Genomic DNA, 17,500 nt, shown 5'->3' on the forward strand with positions numbered 1-17,500 from the left:
TGCACCCGTATTTTATCACCCATCGTAGATGGGTAAGTTTGCTAGTATATATATATATTTATATATATTCATTTTAAGATAAATGTGTACTATATACTATATGCATTCTGAAAAAAATATAAATATACATATCGTAGATACATCTTAAAATTGTAAGACTTCTCTAATAATGTTAAAAGATTTTGCATCTTCCCGCATATTAGACAGCAGCACTTTACCTACCAACTTCATAACCTCTCCAGATCGACCAAGCAAATAGAAGCACTTTGCTCTGCTTCATTTTTGTGTATAGGCTGAAAATCAAATCTAAGTCGGACGACATATCTTATACAACAATGTCTGCAGGTTAATATTGTTTCAACCTGATTACACAGTCTCCAGAGAGGATGATCATTAAAAACAATATCAAAAACGTTAATGATTATATTAATGATAACAATAACAAATTCTATAAAAATACTAATAATAATTCTTAAAATGTTGTAGCATTACTAATATAAGTAGCAGCAGATAAAAGCAATTTTATGGATGATAGCGTTAACTGTATAGTGACAATGAAAACAAGGCATATAACAAAAAACAAAACAGCCGCATAGCTGATCCTATAGGCGATTCAGTATCGTAAATTTGAAACTTCCGAAGTGTCATGTTTTATAAGGCAGTCTAATTCTTCTTAGGCTGACACAGAATTTATGATTGTTAGTCGGCACCTGTTATTTTTAATAACTTTCTGGCAACTGGTGTATTCCTTATGACTTCATGTAAACAGAGCTAAACAATTAATTAGTAGTAACAGTAAGCAGAGGCTGGTTCAATATTGGCCAAGCAATTTTCTTCAAGTCCTTATTTGTACTGTTTCAAGGGAAACTTTAGAATGCAAACATTTGGTTTACTTTATCTTTTCTCTTTCAGTTTTATGATATCCTTAGTTAATGCTTGTAATATTACAGTCGTTTCTGACGCCTAAGCAGGGGAAATGACATGCAATGATAAAAAATTTTAGCCATAATAATGTACTTAATTGCCATGGTGCATAAATTTCTCCATGAAATCGGTATTCTTCTGAAGATGAAGGATACTGCGTGATTCCATCGGAAGAACAGACTTTTCAAATACAGAAGTTCTTGTGAATTATGTAAAGCGAGTCATTTCTTTCCAAGAATTCGTCTGAGTAAGATATCAAAAGCTAAATAACAGAGTAAACCACAATTATAATAATAATGATACATATATGTACATATACATACATACATACATACATACATGGTGTCACTAAAGAAACAGAAAAAAAAAACATTGCTACAGCTCTTGCTTGTGTGGGAAACTTCCTCCTCCCTCTGCATTCCCCCATGGAATCCCTGCATCCAAGCCTTATGGTATACACAAACGAACGTACACATATACACATAAACGCACGCACTCACTGGTAGTGAACATATATAAGCTTCAAGAAGGCGAAGTATCTCAGTTGGTTACCAGTGCTCGTGAGTATATGAGCACTTGTGCTTTACCTTATTTTCTACCAAATTATTCCAATTACCTCCGTTTTCTTGTAGTCTGTTGCTGTTATCTCCTGATATAAAATTTCCGTCAAGGATGAAGCGCTGATCGCCCTAAGAAAAGAATTTTTTTCTCAGGAAAACATGAAGGTTCTCGGTCTCTTGCTCTTGTTGGCGTTGTCCTCAAGGTCGCAGGTTTTGGAGGGCCAGGATCCACTCGAAAACCACGACCCGGTTCATCCTGTTCTCCTTCGGCTCACTATTCCCCCCTTCAATGTCAACTCTTTCATCGACTCCGTTTTGGTGAAGCTCAGCAATGAAATCCCAAGGTGAGTGTTGTGAGTAGTAGAAAAAAAAAATGCATTCTTTGTATTCATAACTCGTGTCAGACCAGCATAATCCTTACACCATTACTAGCAATTTTAGTTCATACACACACACACAGACTCACACACACACACACACACACACACATATATATATATATATATATATATATATATATATATATATATATATATATATATATATATTATATACATATTTATTATTATTATCATTATTATTATTATTATCATTATTATTATTATTATTACTATTATTATTATTATTATTATTATTATATGCTGTTACTTTCGTAACCCATATTTCCTCTCTATAACCATGAAATATTGGAAAAGTGTTTGCAATATTTTCAGATTCCTTATTTAGCTTAGAGTTGTAGTATTTTCTGAAAATATGTTCTAAAAATGTATGTCCAGATTTCGCATAATATAATTTAAAAGTTAAGATAATGTAGAATGTGAAAAGAGGGAGAGATTAACATTGTCCGTTCCAAGCTAGAAATTGTAATCACACGAGATAAGGAAAACTCGAAGTCTCCATTTTGTTTTCATAGCATGTCAATCTTATTTGCTCGAGTCTGTTTTGGACTTGTACATCTTTGTTGAGAAGCCATGTTAAGATTTCACCATAATCCTATAGTATTGCATCATTTTTGCGTAAGATTGTTCTAGAACCTTCTGTTTAAGCATACGTCATCTTTGGGAAGTGACATCCTTTAGTTTTGCTTTCAAAATAATTAATTATTCCTTTCATATTAAAATACTTTTATTGTCTTAAATCATGTAATAATATATGTTATTTACGATTGTAAATCCAATTTTTCTTTAGAGAATTTTTATGATATTAGCTGAACTATGTGTCCAAAACGATTTGAGCCCGTCAGTTTCTTGAAGTCTCGCCCGTACAAGGAAGAAAGAGAGCGCTCATTGCGGACTTTGAACTTCTGACGTACAGAGATCATCATCTCTCTCTCTCTCTCTCTCTCTCTCTCTCTCTCTCTCTCTCTCTCTCTCACGCCATATTTGATTTCACATTAATGTAAAGATTTTATATTTAGTGATTGGTCACTCGTAAATTTTAGATTTCACATTTCTTAGAGTTAGTTGGTATTACTTAGTGCTTATTGTGGAATCTGAACAAACATTGTACAAGTGTGTAACGGCACCTTTTCTTTTTGAAATATTGTGTGGAACTAACTGCAGCAGAAAATTGGTACCAAGGTAATTTGTTATTACAAGGTTTGTTAGCTGCAACTAATAGTTACAGTGGTATGATGAAACAATTTAAATTTTTACACATGGTTTTTTTTGGTTTGTTTCATTTGAAGTTATTTTTTTCTGCATTTATCTATTTTCTTATTGAAGTTATTTTTTGTGCATTTATCCATTTTTCTTATTGAAGTGATTTTTTGTGCATTTATCCATTTTCTTATTGAAGTGTATATATATATATATATATATATATATATATATATATATATATATATATATATATATATATATATTGACTAGTGTTTATTGCAATTTTGGTATTTTCCACATTTTTCTGTTTTCATTTACATTCACAATTTGATTGACTTAGTTGTTTTCATTAATTAATCGTTACACATTTAATTGAATTTAACACTTGTGAATTAATTTGCATTTACTTAGAATTCTATTCAAGTTTTAGTGTTGTTTAGCACTTGTGGATTAATTACTAAATTCTAGTTATATATTACCTAACACTTTTGAATTTTTATTGAATTAATTATTTTTCTTGAATTTTGTGATAAATTATTTTTATTTTTAATTTTACTTAATTAATTCAAGTATTAATTAAACTTTGTGTTGTTTTCAAGTAACAGTAAATTTTCCTGAGATTGTGAATTTCACTTATAATTTTGAGTATAATAATAAATTTTTGTATTTAAAATTTTTATAAGTGTTTTCCTTTTCACCAGTATGTTTAATTATGTTTATGTAGGAACATAGAGTGGTAATTGAACTGTTTTCCTTCAATTTAATTGAAGTGAGTTAGAACCAGGGAAGTACTTTGACTTTTGAAATCAGGGAAATACTTAGACTTTTGAAGTTGTTGATGGAGTGATGCCCTTTAATTGATTTAATTACATATTAGATTACCTCACACCTGTTTTAATGAACTTAGTCTGATTTTCTGCAATACTGGTAAGTTGTTAAGGGATCACTGTTGCCTTTAGAGTATTCAGTCGTATTTTATCTGTGACGAAGGTTCAGGTGTCTGGCTGTGGTGAGGTAACAATTAATTATTGGTAAGTGTAGTAACCAGATACTTGGCGCAAGTACTGTACTATATATATATATAGGCTGTATATATATATATATATATATATATATATATATATATATATATATATATATATATATTATTTATATATAGTATATATATATACTATATATAAATAATATGATACAATATTTAATAAACACTGGATTTTTCAAGTCCTGTTTCAAACGTTTTGTCAGGAAAAGTAAACGAAAGAATGTGTTCTGCGATTCTTTATGAATTCAAAGAGTGTAGATCCTGTACTATGTCGTTATGCATAGTCTTTCCTCCCTTTCTCATCGGTCTTCCTCCCTGTTGTTAAGGAGCTACGGATATGACCAATGGCTGATATGATTTCCTAACACTAATGCAGATATTAAAGTAGGCTAATTGCAAGGCCTTCGAAAAATGATTAGAATAACATTCACAAATTCTCCTGCCCTTTTCTCTCGCAATTCTCATAAACTTCTCTCAAAACTAAAATACAACTTTACTGAGCTTTTTTATAAAATAAATTTGTTTAAGTGACTAGGTAGTGAGTTTCAGGTCATTTTTTAATATACTTTTTCGGTCATAGAAAAGAAGCCTATGAAAATATCAATATACTAACTCTAGTACTAACATTTTTACAAAATACTTCTTCACAATTGTAAATGCCTTCAGGAAACGACTTGGAAAGAGATTTTGTCAAACAATATTATTATCGTTTAACTTTTTATGTCTAGCACATTTAAGAGACCCATAATAAGAATTTACCATAGGTCCAAGTGTCAGATACAAGACTTTTTCGTTTTCAATTAATATTCTCATAACTTTTCAATTACAGCGAAGCGAAAATTAAAGACATTGATTCCAAATACGCCTATGATTGCAACCTGTACTTAGACAAAGGTGTCCAGCGTGTTGGCGACGCCGTTTTCGAAGTCAAGGGTAACCAAATTTTCTTCGGATTTGGACTTTCTACCAACAGGATCACGGTCAAATGCAGGTGGTCAAAAAGGGTAGGTCTGTGTATTGCTCATATATATATACTATATATATATATATATAATATATATATATATATATATATATATATATATATATATATGTATATATTATTATATATATATAATATTATATATATATATAGTATTATATAATATAAGTGTGTGTGTGGTATACATATAGTTAATATTTATACATGCATATATGTGTGTGTGTGGTAATGAATCATGTATAGAAAGCTTTCGATCCAGAATGAGGCCCGGTCAGCGGTGTTGAGCAGAAACGACACACACAATTTTGGTAAGATTTGCAATGATATTGTACCTATTAATCCTTTGAATATGGTGAACACTTGCAGTGTGTTTGGATGCCATAATTGGTCAAACAGAGACGGCAAATCGTATTACTCAGTTGCGTTCTCTGTCAAATGATAGATGATTTAGAGCCGCTAGGAAGTTTTTTTGGTCAAATCTTTAAAACTTGAAATAGTGGATAGTGAATTGCATACACAAATACATATATATATATATATATATATATATATATATATATATATATATATATATATATATAGGTAGTTTCCTATGTCGCCACAGCGGACGAGTACCTGATGAGCAGCCGCCATGTTTTAGGTGAAGCATTGTAAACAAAGGAAATACCAAATTTCTAAGGAGTTATGAACCATATCAAGAAAAATGGTAACAAAGACCTGGACAAGTTGACACCTGCACGAAGGAGCTCTAATGTGGATTTGCTGCCTGCATTGACGTATCCAGACATCGTGAACTATTAGGTTAAAGATGTAAGCCACTCCATATTGGACCAGCTCAAGGCCTATAAGTCTCTGGAGGCTTACAACTATTTTGTACCCGGTTGGGTGAAGGACCTTAAACAGATTGTTGAAAATGGATTCTGCATTGCCACTGCTCGGTTTATACATTCACATTCTACATTACATTTGGTTCGATGAAAACTTTAATTAAACTAAGGTTTATTACACATAAAAAATACGACTATTTTTCATCTTGATTAGAGTGATAAAAGTTCTTTTCCGGGAATTGGTTATGTCGTTCTAAAATACTTTCACGGTTATAAGTTTAAAAGCCGAGATTTGTGGACAAAACCATTAAACAACACAAGATCGTTTTTACTTTATATGATGTGTGGTATATATATATATATATATATATATATATATATATATATATATATATGTTAGATGAATGAAGTTACGATTTCAAAGCTGAAGTCGCCATTGCCCTCAAGTGCTGCAACAATATGTTGAAAGTGTGACATATTGACACAAAAGATTAGCGACAGATAATAATAATAATAATAATAATAATAATAATAATAATAATAATAATAATAATAACAGCCATAAACACATGGGCAGTGCCAGTAATCAGATACAGCGCAGGAATAGTGGAATGGACGAAGGCAGAACTCCTTAGCATAGATCAGAAAACCAGGAAACAAATGACAATACACAAAGCACTACACCCAAGAGCAAATACGGACAGACTATACATAACACGAAAGGAAGGAGGGAGAGGACTACTAAGTATAGAGGACTGCGTCAACATCGAAAACAGAGCACTGGGGCAATATCTGAAAACCAGTGAAGACGAGTGGCTAAAGAGTGCATGGGAAGAAGGACTAATAAAAGTAGACGAAGACCCAGAAATATACAGAGACAGGAGAAAGACAGAAAGAACAGAGGACTGGCACAACAAACCAATGCACGGACAATACATGAGACAGACTAAAGAACTAGCCAGCGATGACAATTGGCAATGGCTACAGATGGGAGAACTAAAGAAGGAAACTGAAGGAATGATAACAGCGGCAAAAGATCAGGCCCTAAGAACCAGATATGTTCAAAGTACGATAGACGGAAATAACATCTCTCCCATATGTAGGAAGTGCAATACGAAAAATGAAACCATAAACCACATAGCAAGCGAATGCCCGGCACTTGCACAGAACCAGTACAAAAAGAGGCATGATTCAGTGGCAAAAGCCCTCCACTGGAGCCTGTGCAAGAAACATCAGCTACCTTGCAGTAATAAGTGGTACGAGCACCAACCTGAAGGAGTGATAGAAAACGATCAGGCAAAGATCCTCTGGGACTATGGTATCAGAACGGATAGGGTGATACGTGCAAACAGACCAGACGTGACGTTGATTGACAAAGTCAAGAAGAAAGTATCACTCATTGATGTCGCAATACCATGGGACACCAGAGTTGAAGAGAAAGAGAGGGAAAAAATGGATAAGTATCAAGATCTGAAAATAGAAATAAGAAGGATATGGGATATGCCAGTGGAAATCGTACCCATAATCATAGGAGCACTAGGCACGATCCCAAGATCCCTGAAAAGGAATCTAGAAAAACTAGAGGCTGAAGTAGCTCCAGGACTCATGCAGAAGAGTGTGATCCTAGAAACGGCACACATAGTAAGAAAAGTGATGGACTCCTAAGGAGGCAGGATGCAACCCGGAACCCCACACTATAAAATACCACCCAGTCGAATTGGAGGACTGTGAAGAGCAAAAAAAAAAAAAAAAAAAAAAAAAAAAAAAAAAAAAAAAAAGAAAAAAAAAAAAAAAAAAAAAAAAAAAAAAAAAAAATAACAATAATAATAATAATAATAATAATAATAATAATAATAATAATAATAATAATAATAAAACCTGCTATTTTAACTTAAAATCGAATAATAGGAGTTGTTTGCGTTTATTTTTGTCGTCCTGAAAAGCTCTTCCCAAGTGTGACGTTTCGGAATTTCGTTGAGAAACCAAGTATAGTGGTTGCATTTTGCCTAACTGCCTTCGATGTCTGTGTGCAATCCGCTATCCACTATTTCAAGTTTAAAAGCTCATTAACGTACTGATTCTTATTTATGTTCGTTTATTTTTTTAAAGAATGATTCACTGCTGTGTTCTATATATAATAATATATATAATTATATATATATATATATATATATATATATATATATATGTATATATATATACATATTTATATACACACACACATATATATATATATATATATATATATATGATATGAGTGTGTGCGTCTGCTTGTAGCCAATTTTGCAAAATCGAATTATTACTCACCTATTACAATTTTACAGTGAAACGGGTTATCCAGAAGATTGCCATTCCTAGGGAAAACTTTATTTTAGTCTCATTAACTGAAGATATTCAATGAGGATTATTTTTTCATTACTATTGATATGCTTATTAAAAAGAAGCAAGCAGGAAATTTTCATGACATAAAATGATCTTGAAAACAATCAGATACTTAGCATAAAATTTCCTCTTGATTTCAGTAAACACAGGCTAATAAAGAAAGAAATAGTAGTGCTTTGTTAATTTTTAGACCAAGTTATTCATCTAATTATTAACTTGATCATTTTACACTTTCCATCTGTCTATTGAATTCATCGGTCTCCTTAATTCGCAGGTTCTTTTCGTCAAGCTGAAGGGCACCGTGAGTGCTTCCACAGACAGAGTGAGCGTGAGTGCCAGATTTGTCATGAATCTATCAGAAACTCCTAATGCAAAGCTCTTAGGTAAGGTGGTCATGGTTACATGAACAACCGCTAAACATTTCATATTCTTAGATGAGATCTCATTCTATATTCGACATCCCAGTCTTTAAATTTACGCTGTTTTAACAAGCCAGTTGTCTAGAAATCCAAAGAATATAAAATGAATTGATTTTAAACGTTTTATATTCATGATCAGAGTTTTGAAAATGGTTATTGATATATACTTTATGATCTCCCATAATGATAATCTTAATATTGTCTATGAGCATAAAGGTGGATTCACTCTATACAATTCTTCTCGTCTTCCGCAGAATTCAAAGTAACTGAGCTCGCACCCATCAAAACTGGCGTGACTGGGCTATGGATCGCCAACTCAATCGCTGAGAAATATCTCAACAAAAAAGTCAATGGCGCTCGCGACAAGATCATTAACAAACTGGAAAGTAGCGTGTCCATGAGTCTTCAGAAAGAGCTTGATAAGCTCAAGCTCCCGTTCAGTTTGGATGGATGAAAACAAGAGAATGGAGACTGTGAAACTCAATATCGTTAGGATTCAAGTTATTTCCAGGGAAGTTTAAGAAAGCAAAAGTCTAATCCTCTGTCATGAAATACCTTCTGAAATAAACAGGTTGGATTTTACAAATAACCATGAGACAAAAAAATAAATTTTAGCACGTTTTCTGGTTATTAGAGTCCTCTTTCGGAGCAGCGCCGGCAGTCAGGATCTGTTTCACGATCAAAATGTTCTTTCTCTGAATATGGTGGAATACTGTAAGCTTTTATCAAAGATGATGAATGACTAGCGACAAAAATATAGCGATTTTAACCAGGATAAAACGTACGACAGAAATCGCATCCAATTGAAGTTTCACGAACTGGGAATCATTTCTCTAAACTCCAAAGTTTTCGGGAGGTGGCTGTATCACACTCATGACATCACTGACAGAAAGAACGCTCATTTACTATCCAAGCGAAGAGACGTCGATAATAATGACCTTCAGGAATAGAGAAGTAAGCCTGGTTAGCCTAAATTCATAATCACAATGAAAAGCCACCCAAGATTTCAATAGAAATTAAGATTTTTGCCGCTTACTTATTATGCTGTTTCTGGAAAAATACTATATATATATATATATATATATATATATATATATATATATATATATATATATATATATATATATATATATATATGAATTTTTATCACATCACCGTGATTCATATACATGCATTACGCTACAAATGTCCTTTAATATCCAATTCGCTCTATCTCGGAATTAATATATTTTCATGTTTGTTAACCGAAAGGGAATATTTTAGTTAGTAATAATTTCGTCTTCTTATGGGTTCGGAACACCGGACAGAGGAGAAATCAGGACTTCAGTGAAGTTATCGACTCGGCCAACAAGTCGATAACGTCACTGAAGTCCTCATTTATCTTTAGTCGGATGGTTCGAATCGTAAGAGAACGAAATCATTATCAACTAAAAAATACCCCTTCAGTTAACATATATGAAAATAAATAATTCCGAGGTAAAGCTAATTGGATATTGAAGGGCATTTGTAGCTTAAAGCATATATATATATATATATATATATATATATATATATATATATATATATATATACGTATACTCCGGACGTATCCTCTCCATCGTATCCATGATAGGAAATCGTTATCATTGCTCTTTAGTTTCGAATCCTGCTAAGGACATCACATTACTTCATATTTTTACTCTTGGATTTCAGGCTTTGTAGTGACAAGTGTCTATAAAAATCTGAAGAATTTGAAAAGGTATAAAAGGGTATTGTAGCTATTACAATTACATAAGTATCTAGTAAAAAGTAACCAAAAGATTATATATGTATGTTTATATGTAAGTATATATATATATATATATATATATATATATATATATATATATATATATATATCTATATATATATATATATATATATATGTATATATATATATATATGAATAACTTGATCACGAAGTATATAAAACGTGATGCTATGTATAAATAAAGGTTTTTTGCCACGAAGGAAAAAAATGAAAAAGCAAGATAGCCAAGTACTTTCGATCCTGTTCGGACCCTTTACTGAGGCAAACAGTAAAGGGTCCGAACAGGACCGAAAGTACTTGGCTATCTCGCTTTTCATTTTTTTCCTTCGTGGCAAAAAACCTTTATTTATATATATATATATATATATATATATATATATATATATATATATATATATATATATATTGTGACGAAGCGTCCAAATACCTGCTTACTACATTTACCAATCAAAAAATAGTTACCTCACAAGAGCCAGACACCTGAACCTTCCTCACAGAATACTCTAAAGGTAACAGTGGGTTCTTATAAAACTTATTAATCATGTAACAAATCAGACTGAGTTCATTAAATCAGGTCTGAAGTTGAATTAATTATAGGGCATCACTCCATCAACAATTTTAAAAGTCTGAGTATTTCCCTGGTTCTAACTCACTTCAATAAAATTGAAGGAAAACAGCAAAATTACCACTCTATATTTCTACCTAAGTAAAATCAAAATTAGCTGGTGGTCTGTAAATAAAATACCGTTATAGAAATTTTTAATACAAAAATTTATTTCTAAATTCAAAATCTATAAGTGAAATTCACAATCTCACGGAAATTTACTATTATTTGAAAACAACACAAAGTTTGATTAATACTTGAAATAGTTATTAAACAAAATTAAATCAAAGTTAATTTATCAAAAAATTAGTTATCAAGAAATTAAATTATTCAAGTAAAGAAATCTAAGTATATACAAATTAATTCACAAGTGTTAAATTAAATCAATCAATAAGAAATACCCAAGAGATTCAAACAGAATGGGACTGTACAAATATGTAAATACACTGAAAATTGTGGAAAATCACCAAAAGCTAAAACAGCACAAAACATTAAAGATATAGAACATAAATATTTCAAAAGAAAGACAAATAAAAAAAGGAAATATTTTCACTGTGTAGAAAAATGGAATCATTTTATCTAACCACTATAAATAAATTTTTAAGTGCACTTCAAACCTGTAACACACAATACCTTTTGACCAGCTGCAGCTTCTTAAATCTCAAAGGTCTATTACCATATCTTCAGTTATACACACTTATGGCGCCGTACAAAAATAATAACACTGTCTGTTCAGATTCCGCAAATAAATATTACATTACTAAGAAATCAAACAAATCTAAAGCTTATGAGTGACCAAGTACAAAAATATAAGTAAAGATACGGCAAGAAACAAAAGTCCAGAGAGAGAGAGAGAGAGAGAGAGTGGTCCGTTAACTTCACTGCACGGCAGTCTCAGAATAGAATGAATGCCTCTATCGTCATTCAATAAGGGCGTCCACGGGCGCACGGGGCCCCTCTTCCAAAAAATTAAGCGAACGCGTTCAAAACGAAAAGCATAGTCTTGTCATTTCCGTGACGCCACGGATTTTTCCACTCCACAACTAAACTACTTACGAATCAACAAGTTATCCTTTGACAAATTGAAAGGGTTGAGAGTTAATTTATCAGTGAGATTAAACAGTTTCATAACAGAGGAGGCTCTACTTACTTTAATAAAATGAAATGATATCGTTTCATGGAAAGATCTAGAACGATCTGATGTAACATGGCGAAACTCTTGTAGTTTTTCTACATGAATCACCGTCATGGCTGTGTTCGATAACCGACCAACTGAACCATAAAAATTAGGCTGATTCAGTAGTTTCAAGTGGTCAATAACAACCTTTTCTTGCCTACATAGCTCACCTAGAGCTAACCTCTCTCTCTCCTCAACTATAAATCATACATTATCTAATCATGTTAACTTTAAGCTAACTTTAATATGTGAATCTGAACATAAAATACACATTTTGCAACATTACACACACTGTAACATTTCATAAAATTACTGATGGGAAGTTAAACATGTCGAAAGCAACAGCATAAGAATTTATACACACATATATATATATATATATATATATATATATATATATATATTATATATATATATATATATATTAGCTGACCAACCCGGCTGTGCCAGGGAAATCTCTGATTACAACCGATAAACTCCGTCTCTCTCTCTCTCTCTCTCTCTCTCTCTCTCTCTCTCTCTCTCTCTCTCCTCTCTCTCTCTCTCAAATTACTGTTATGATAATTGCTTCTTACACCCCGCTTCCTATTAAGGTTGTACTTGGACTTAAAGGTCTTCACCAGAGTCGCTATTCATCTCAGTAACCTCGAAAACTATGGATAAGACACTATTAGTCGTTCTAGATCATTTTTACATTTCATCTCCTTCCCACCTGCTTCTCAACTCCCCTCCCAAGAGGCTGAACTTTACTTAATGGTATTGGGAGTGTCAATAATAATCTCACTGACCTCTAAAACTATTTTTCTACATACTAATATGTGTCTTTTCTATATTTTTTACAAATTCCCCTTCCCACACCTCCTCATTTTTGCCAGTGACATCTTAACCCCACAATGTTCATTTCCAGATGGTAAGTAGTATGTATATCAATTTTGGTTAAAATTGCTCAATGTATTTCAAAGTGAATGTGAAATATACTTCCACGTACATTCATACATATAAGTATATATATATATATATATATATATATATATATATATATATATATATATATATATATACTATTATATATGAGTGTGTGTATGTGTGTTTGTGTAAATAAATTCTTCTGTTAAAACAGGATACGTCTCAAGTATCCTGTGTTTTAGTGGGCCTTTTATACATGATATATATATAATAAATATATATATATATATATATATATATAATATAGATACATATATGATATATATATATAATATATATTAATTATATATATAATATAATTATATTATATATGTATATATATATATATATATTATATATATATATATATATATATATCTGTGTGTGTGTGTACATATATATATATATATATATATATATATATATATATATATAATATATATATATATACTTCTAGGGCACAATTTTTCACGGATACAACATTCATTGAATAGAATGGCTTTCTCACTGTTAACCAGCTTTTTTGAAATTGCTTCATATTTTCTAATTATTTTCTTTACTTCATTGTTCAGGTTACTAATGGACACATAATGGGGTTCTTCCATTTACTCCAGTATTTTTACACGCGACAGCTGTTTCGTCAACCTATACGTATTGACGTTTTCAAGCGTACTGATACAAATATGTTGTTTAAGATTAAGCTGGCCTTGTGCCAGCACGGGCTCTTGCTCACAGAGCAGCCCGTAATACATACAAATATGAGCCTACGTGCGTTTTGTGACGTCAAGAGGACGGAAAGGTAGTACAATTGCCAGATACCTAGTTTTAAGTATTTACAAAAGACTATTGTGAAACATAAAATAAGACAAATAAATAAATATGTTAACAACAGAAATTAAATAAAAAAGTTGAAAGTAAGTTATTATATACACATTATACATAAATATATATTAATTACATATATGTTTAATTCACTGAAAGTCAGTGTGCGCTCCTGTCCGCGTGTGGGGGCTTTGTTCCACGCGGTTGAAGGACTGCCTCCTACACGAGGGCAAGGATCGGTCTGCCTCATGTTGGATGTTAAGGCTGGGACGTTGCATTGCGATGCTGACTGCTTCTGATATCAATAAACGATTGTAGTTGCCTTCCTTGTGTATTATTTTGGTGTTTGTGAGAAGTTCTTGTAATGATGGTTTTTTATTGTGGGTATCCACAAAGTGCTGATGAATGGCTCCTTGGTTTCTGTGGGCCTGCATGCGACGTTTGAGTGTGGTGGTTGTGTGTCCGATATAGCATTTTTGGGGGGACTGACATTGCTCGTCAGCACAGACAAACTTGTATACTATATCAGATTTAACCTCTTTCTCCGTCGATGGGGCCGTACTATTTTTCATTACCAAAGAGGCCGTAAGGTTTGGTTTGCAGTAAATCCTTGCTGTTATTTTGTTATATGGCGCTAGGGGGGTGGTTCCTCTTCGCAGTATACCAAGGATGGCTTTCCTTTCATCTTCGTGGTGTTTGTTGTATGGTATCTGATGGTATATCACTATTTCTTTGTCTTTGTCTTGTGTGTTGTTCCTCGGGGTCGGATTATGGAAAGCCTCTAATCTCTTTTTGACAACTTGCTGGATCATGTCATCTGGATATCCGTTATTTGTGAGCAGCTGTTGAACTCTGTTGATCTCTTCGTTAGTCGCTTTCCACGTGGAACAGTGTGTTATGGCGCGTTTTATGTATGCATTTACCACAGATCGTTTATATGCATCAGGGCATTCTCCTCTAGCATTTAAGCATCTTCCAGCGTCTGTCTTTTTATGTATAATGTGTATATAATAACTTACTTTCAACTTTTTTATTTAATTTCTGTTGTTAACATATTTATTTATTTGTCTTATTTTATGTTTCACTATAGTCTTTTGTAAATACTTAAAACTAGGTATCTGGCAATTGTACTACCTTTCCGTCCTCATGACGTCACAAAACGCATGTAGGCTCATATTTGTATCAGTACGCTTGAAAACGTCAATACGTATAGGTTGACGAAACAGCTGTCGCGTGTAAAAATACTGGAGTAAATGGAAGAACCCCATTATGTGTCCATTAGTAACCTGAACAATGAAGTAAAGAAAATAATTAGAAAATATGAAGCAATTTCAAAAAAGCTGGTTAACAGTGAGAAAGCCATTCTATTCAATGAATATATATATATATATATATATACTCATTAAGCTACAAAATTAATGTCCTTTAATATCTAATTCGCTCTACCTCGGAATTAATATATTTTCATGTGTTAACAGAAAGGGAATTTTTTAGTTGATAAGAAATTCGTCACCTCGAACCCATGAGCCAACTAATTTCTTATAAACTAAAAAAATTGCCTTCTGTTAAAATATATGAAAATATATATTAAAGGACGAATTATATATTAAAGGACATTTGTAGCGTTATGAGTGCAAATGAATCATGGTAACGAGACAGAATTCATATATATATATATATATATATATATATATATATATATATATATGTGTGTGTGTGTGTGTGTGTGTGTGTGTGTGTGTGTGTGTATACATGTTTGTGTACGTGTGTGTGCGCATAAACACACACACGCACACACAATGTAATATATATAATTTATATATTATAATTAATATTTATTTATATATATATTTATATATATATATATATTATATATATATATATATATATATATATTATATATATATATATTATATATATATTATCATATATATATATATATTATACATATTATATATATATATAGATATATATATTATATATATATACTATAATATATATATATTATACATATACATATATATATATATGTATATGTATAGATATAGACTTAGATAAAGTTTGCATAACTATGTAAATAATAACGGATAATAAAAAAATGAGTGAAATGCAAAACTCAGCAATTTAACGGGTATTTTATATAATTTAAAGTGTAATGAAAATCTATATTCCAAACTTTCCATCCTCTGAAGAACACGCAAGATCACATGTACAAGAGGACCAATGCACCAAACAATTTATCTTTGTCATTCATATGATGAGGAACCTTTGTTCCATTATGTATCAAACGCTGGAGATTCTTTTGGCCGTTCTTGAGAACATCTTTTACTACATCGAAGTGCTTTGTTCTCGTCGATTGTATATTGTTCCGGTGATGTAGGCTGAGGTACTTGGAAGATGAGTTTCCGGGTATATGTATACTTTTAGGCCATCGACTGATGTCTTTTTACTTACTGCTCTTTAAAATTTATCTCCTCTTCTTTGTGATTCTAATAGCCCTATTCGTAGCGACATTTCGTCCCTCTTTCATCCCTCATTTAAACTCATCAAGAGTACAAGGTTCTCTCATAAAGTTGAGGTTCTCCCGAATCCATTTATTCGCCACTGTTGAAGAGAAGAAGAAAGCAGTTAACCTCAAACGCAGATAAATATCGTGACGTTGCTTTAGTCCTTAGCAGGTCTCTGCTACACTTTGCCATCAGACGCAGCAACAAACTCCTCTTTCTTCCTAACACAACTGCTAACTATGAGGACTACAGAGGTGTTATTTTTATTAATGATAAAAAAGGAAAATAACATTACTAAAATAAGAGGCCTGTATATATATATATATATATATATATATATATATATATATATATATATATATATATATATATATATATATATAGATCGATAGATAGATAGAGAGAGAGAGAGAGAGAGAGAGAGAGAGAGAGAGAGAGAGGTATTTACACACACACACACACACACACATATATATATATATATATATATATATATATTATATATATATATATATATATATATATATATATATATGCATGTATGTACTCGAAATGAAATTCACGAAGAAATTCTCTCTAGATGGGACCTTTGATGGTAACAGGACAGTAGTTAATGATGTACTCATTTACCAAAGGAAGTATATGAAATTAGTTCGTCTCATTCTTCCATTCGAACTGAGGTACCAGTTTACTAGTCTATATAAATTTTGCTATCACTTTATTAATTCAATATTACTTTGAAGTCTTTTGGTCGTTTTGACAAGTTCTACGTTCTGTATTAGCCCTATTGACCTCTTCACCTCTCCAATTGTCAAGGGTTCAGATCCCACTTGAGAATCATTTCTGCAGAAATTTCCTGAAGGGTTTGAGTTGAAAACATGTACAGGGTAAGACTTCACTGTAGCGTTAATCGCCTGTT

At 31.9% G+C, this 17,500-nt stretch overlaps 2 protein-coding genes across 2 annotated transcripts in view; one reads left to right on the forward strand and one right to left on the reverse strand.

Annotated features, from left to right (window-relative positions):
- Window positions 1–1,606: 1,606 nt before the first annotated feature.
- On the forward strand, window positions 1,607–9,358 carry LOC135208400 (uncharacterized). The gene is made up of 4 exons (XM_064240530.1): window positions 1,607–1,828; window positions 4,957–5,131; window positions 8,593–8,701; window positions 8,992–9,358. The coding sequence occupies exons 1-4, from the start codon at window positions 1,644–1,646 to the stop codon at window positions 9,189–9,191; spliced, it is 669 nt and encodes a 222-aa protein (XP_064096600.1). The 5' UTR covers window positions 1,607–1,643; the 3' UTR covers window positions 9,192–9,358.
- A 6,770-nt stretch (window positions 9,359–16,128) lies between these two features.
- Window positions 16,129–17,500, reverse strand: part of LOC135208192 (prolyl 4-hydroxylase subunit alpha-1-like) — a 44,509-nt gene continuing 43,137 nt past the window's right edge. Inside the window, exon 14 of the mRNA XM_064240324.1 lies at window positions 16,129–16,678. Within this exon, the coding sequence (XP_064096394.1) occupies window positions 16,608–16,678 (71 nt within the window). The 3' untranslated portion in view covers window positions 16,129–16,607. The remainder of the gene's footprint in view (window positions 16,679–17,500) is intronic.

This window comes from Macrobrachium nipponense, chromosome 35 (genome assembly GCF_015104395.2).
Source record: "Macrobrachium nipponense isolate FS-2020 chromosome 35, ASM1510439v2, whole genome shotgun sequence".
Taxonomy (NCBI): Eukaryota; Metazoa; Arthropoda; class Malacostraca; order Decapoda; family Palaemonidae; genus Macrobrachium; species Macrobrachium nipponense.

Excerpts from the sequence above, each read along its gene's own strand:
- LOC135208400 (XM_064240530.1), top strand. The coding sequence starts at position 1,644 with ATGAAGGTTCTCGGTCTCTTGCTCTTGTTGGCGTTGTCCTCAAGGTCG. Across the intron at positions 1,829-4,956 it reads CTCAGCAATGAAATCCCAAG|CGAAGCGAAAATTAAAGACA; the intron begins GTGAGTGTTGTG and ends TTTCAATTACAG. Across the intron at positions 5,132-8,592 it reads AATGCAGGTGGTCAAAAAGG|GTTCTTTTCGTCAAGCTGAA; the intron begins GTAGGTCTGTGT and ends CTTAATTCGCAG.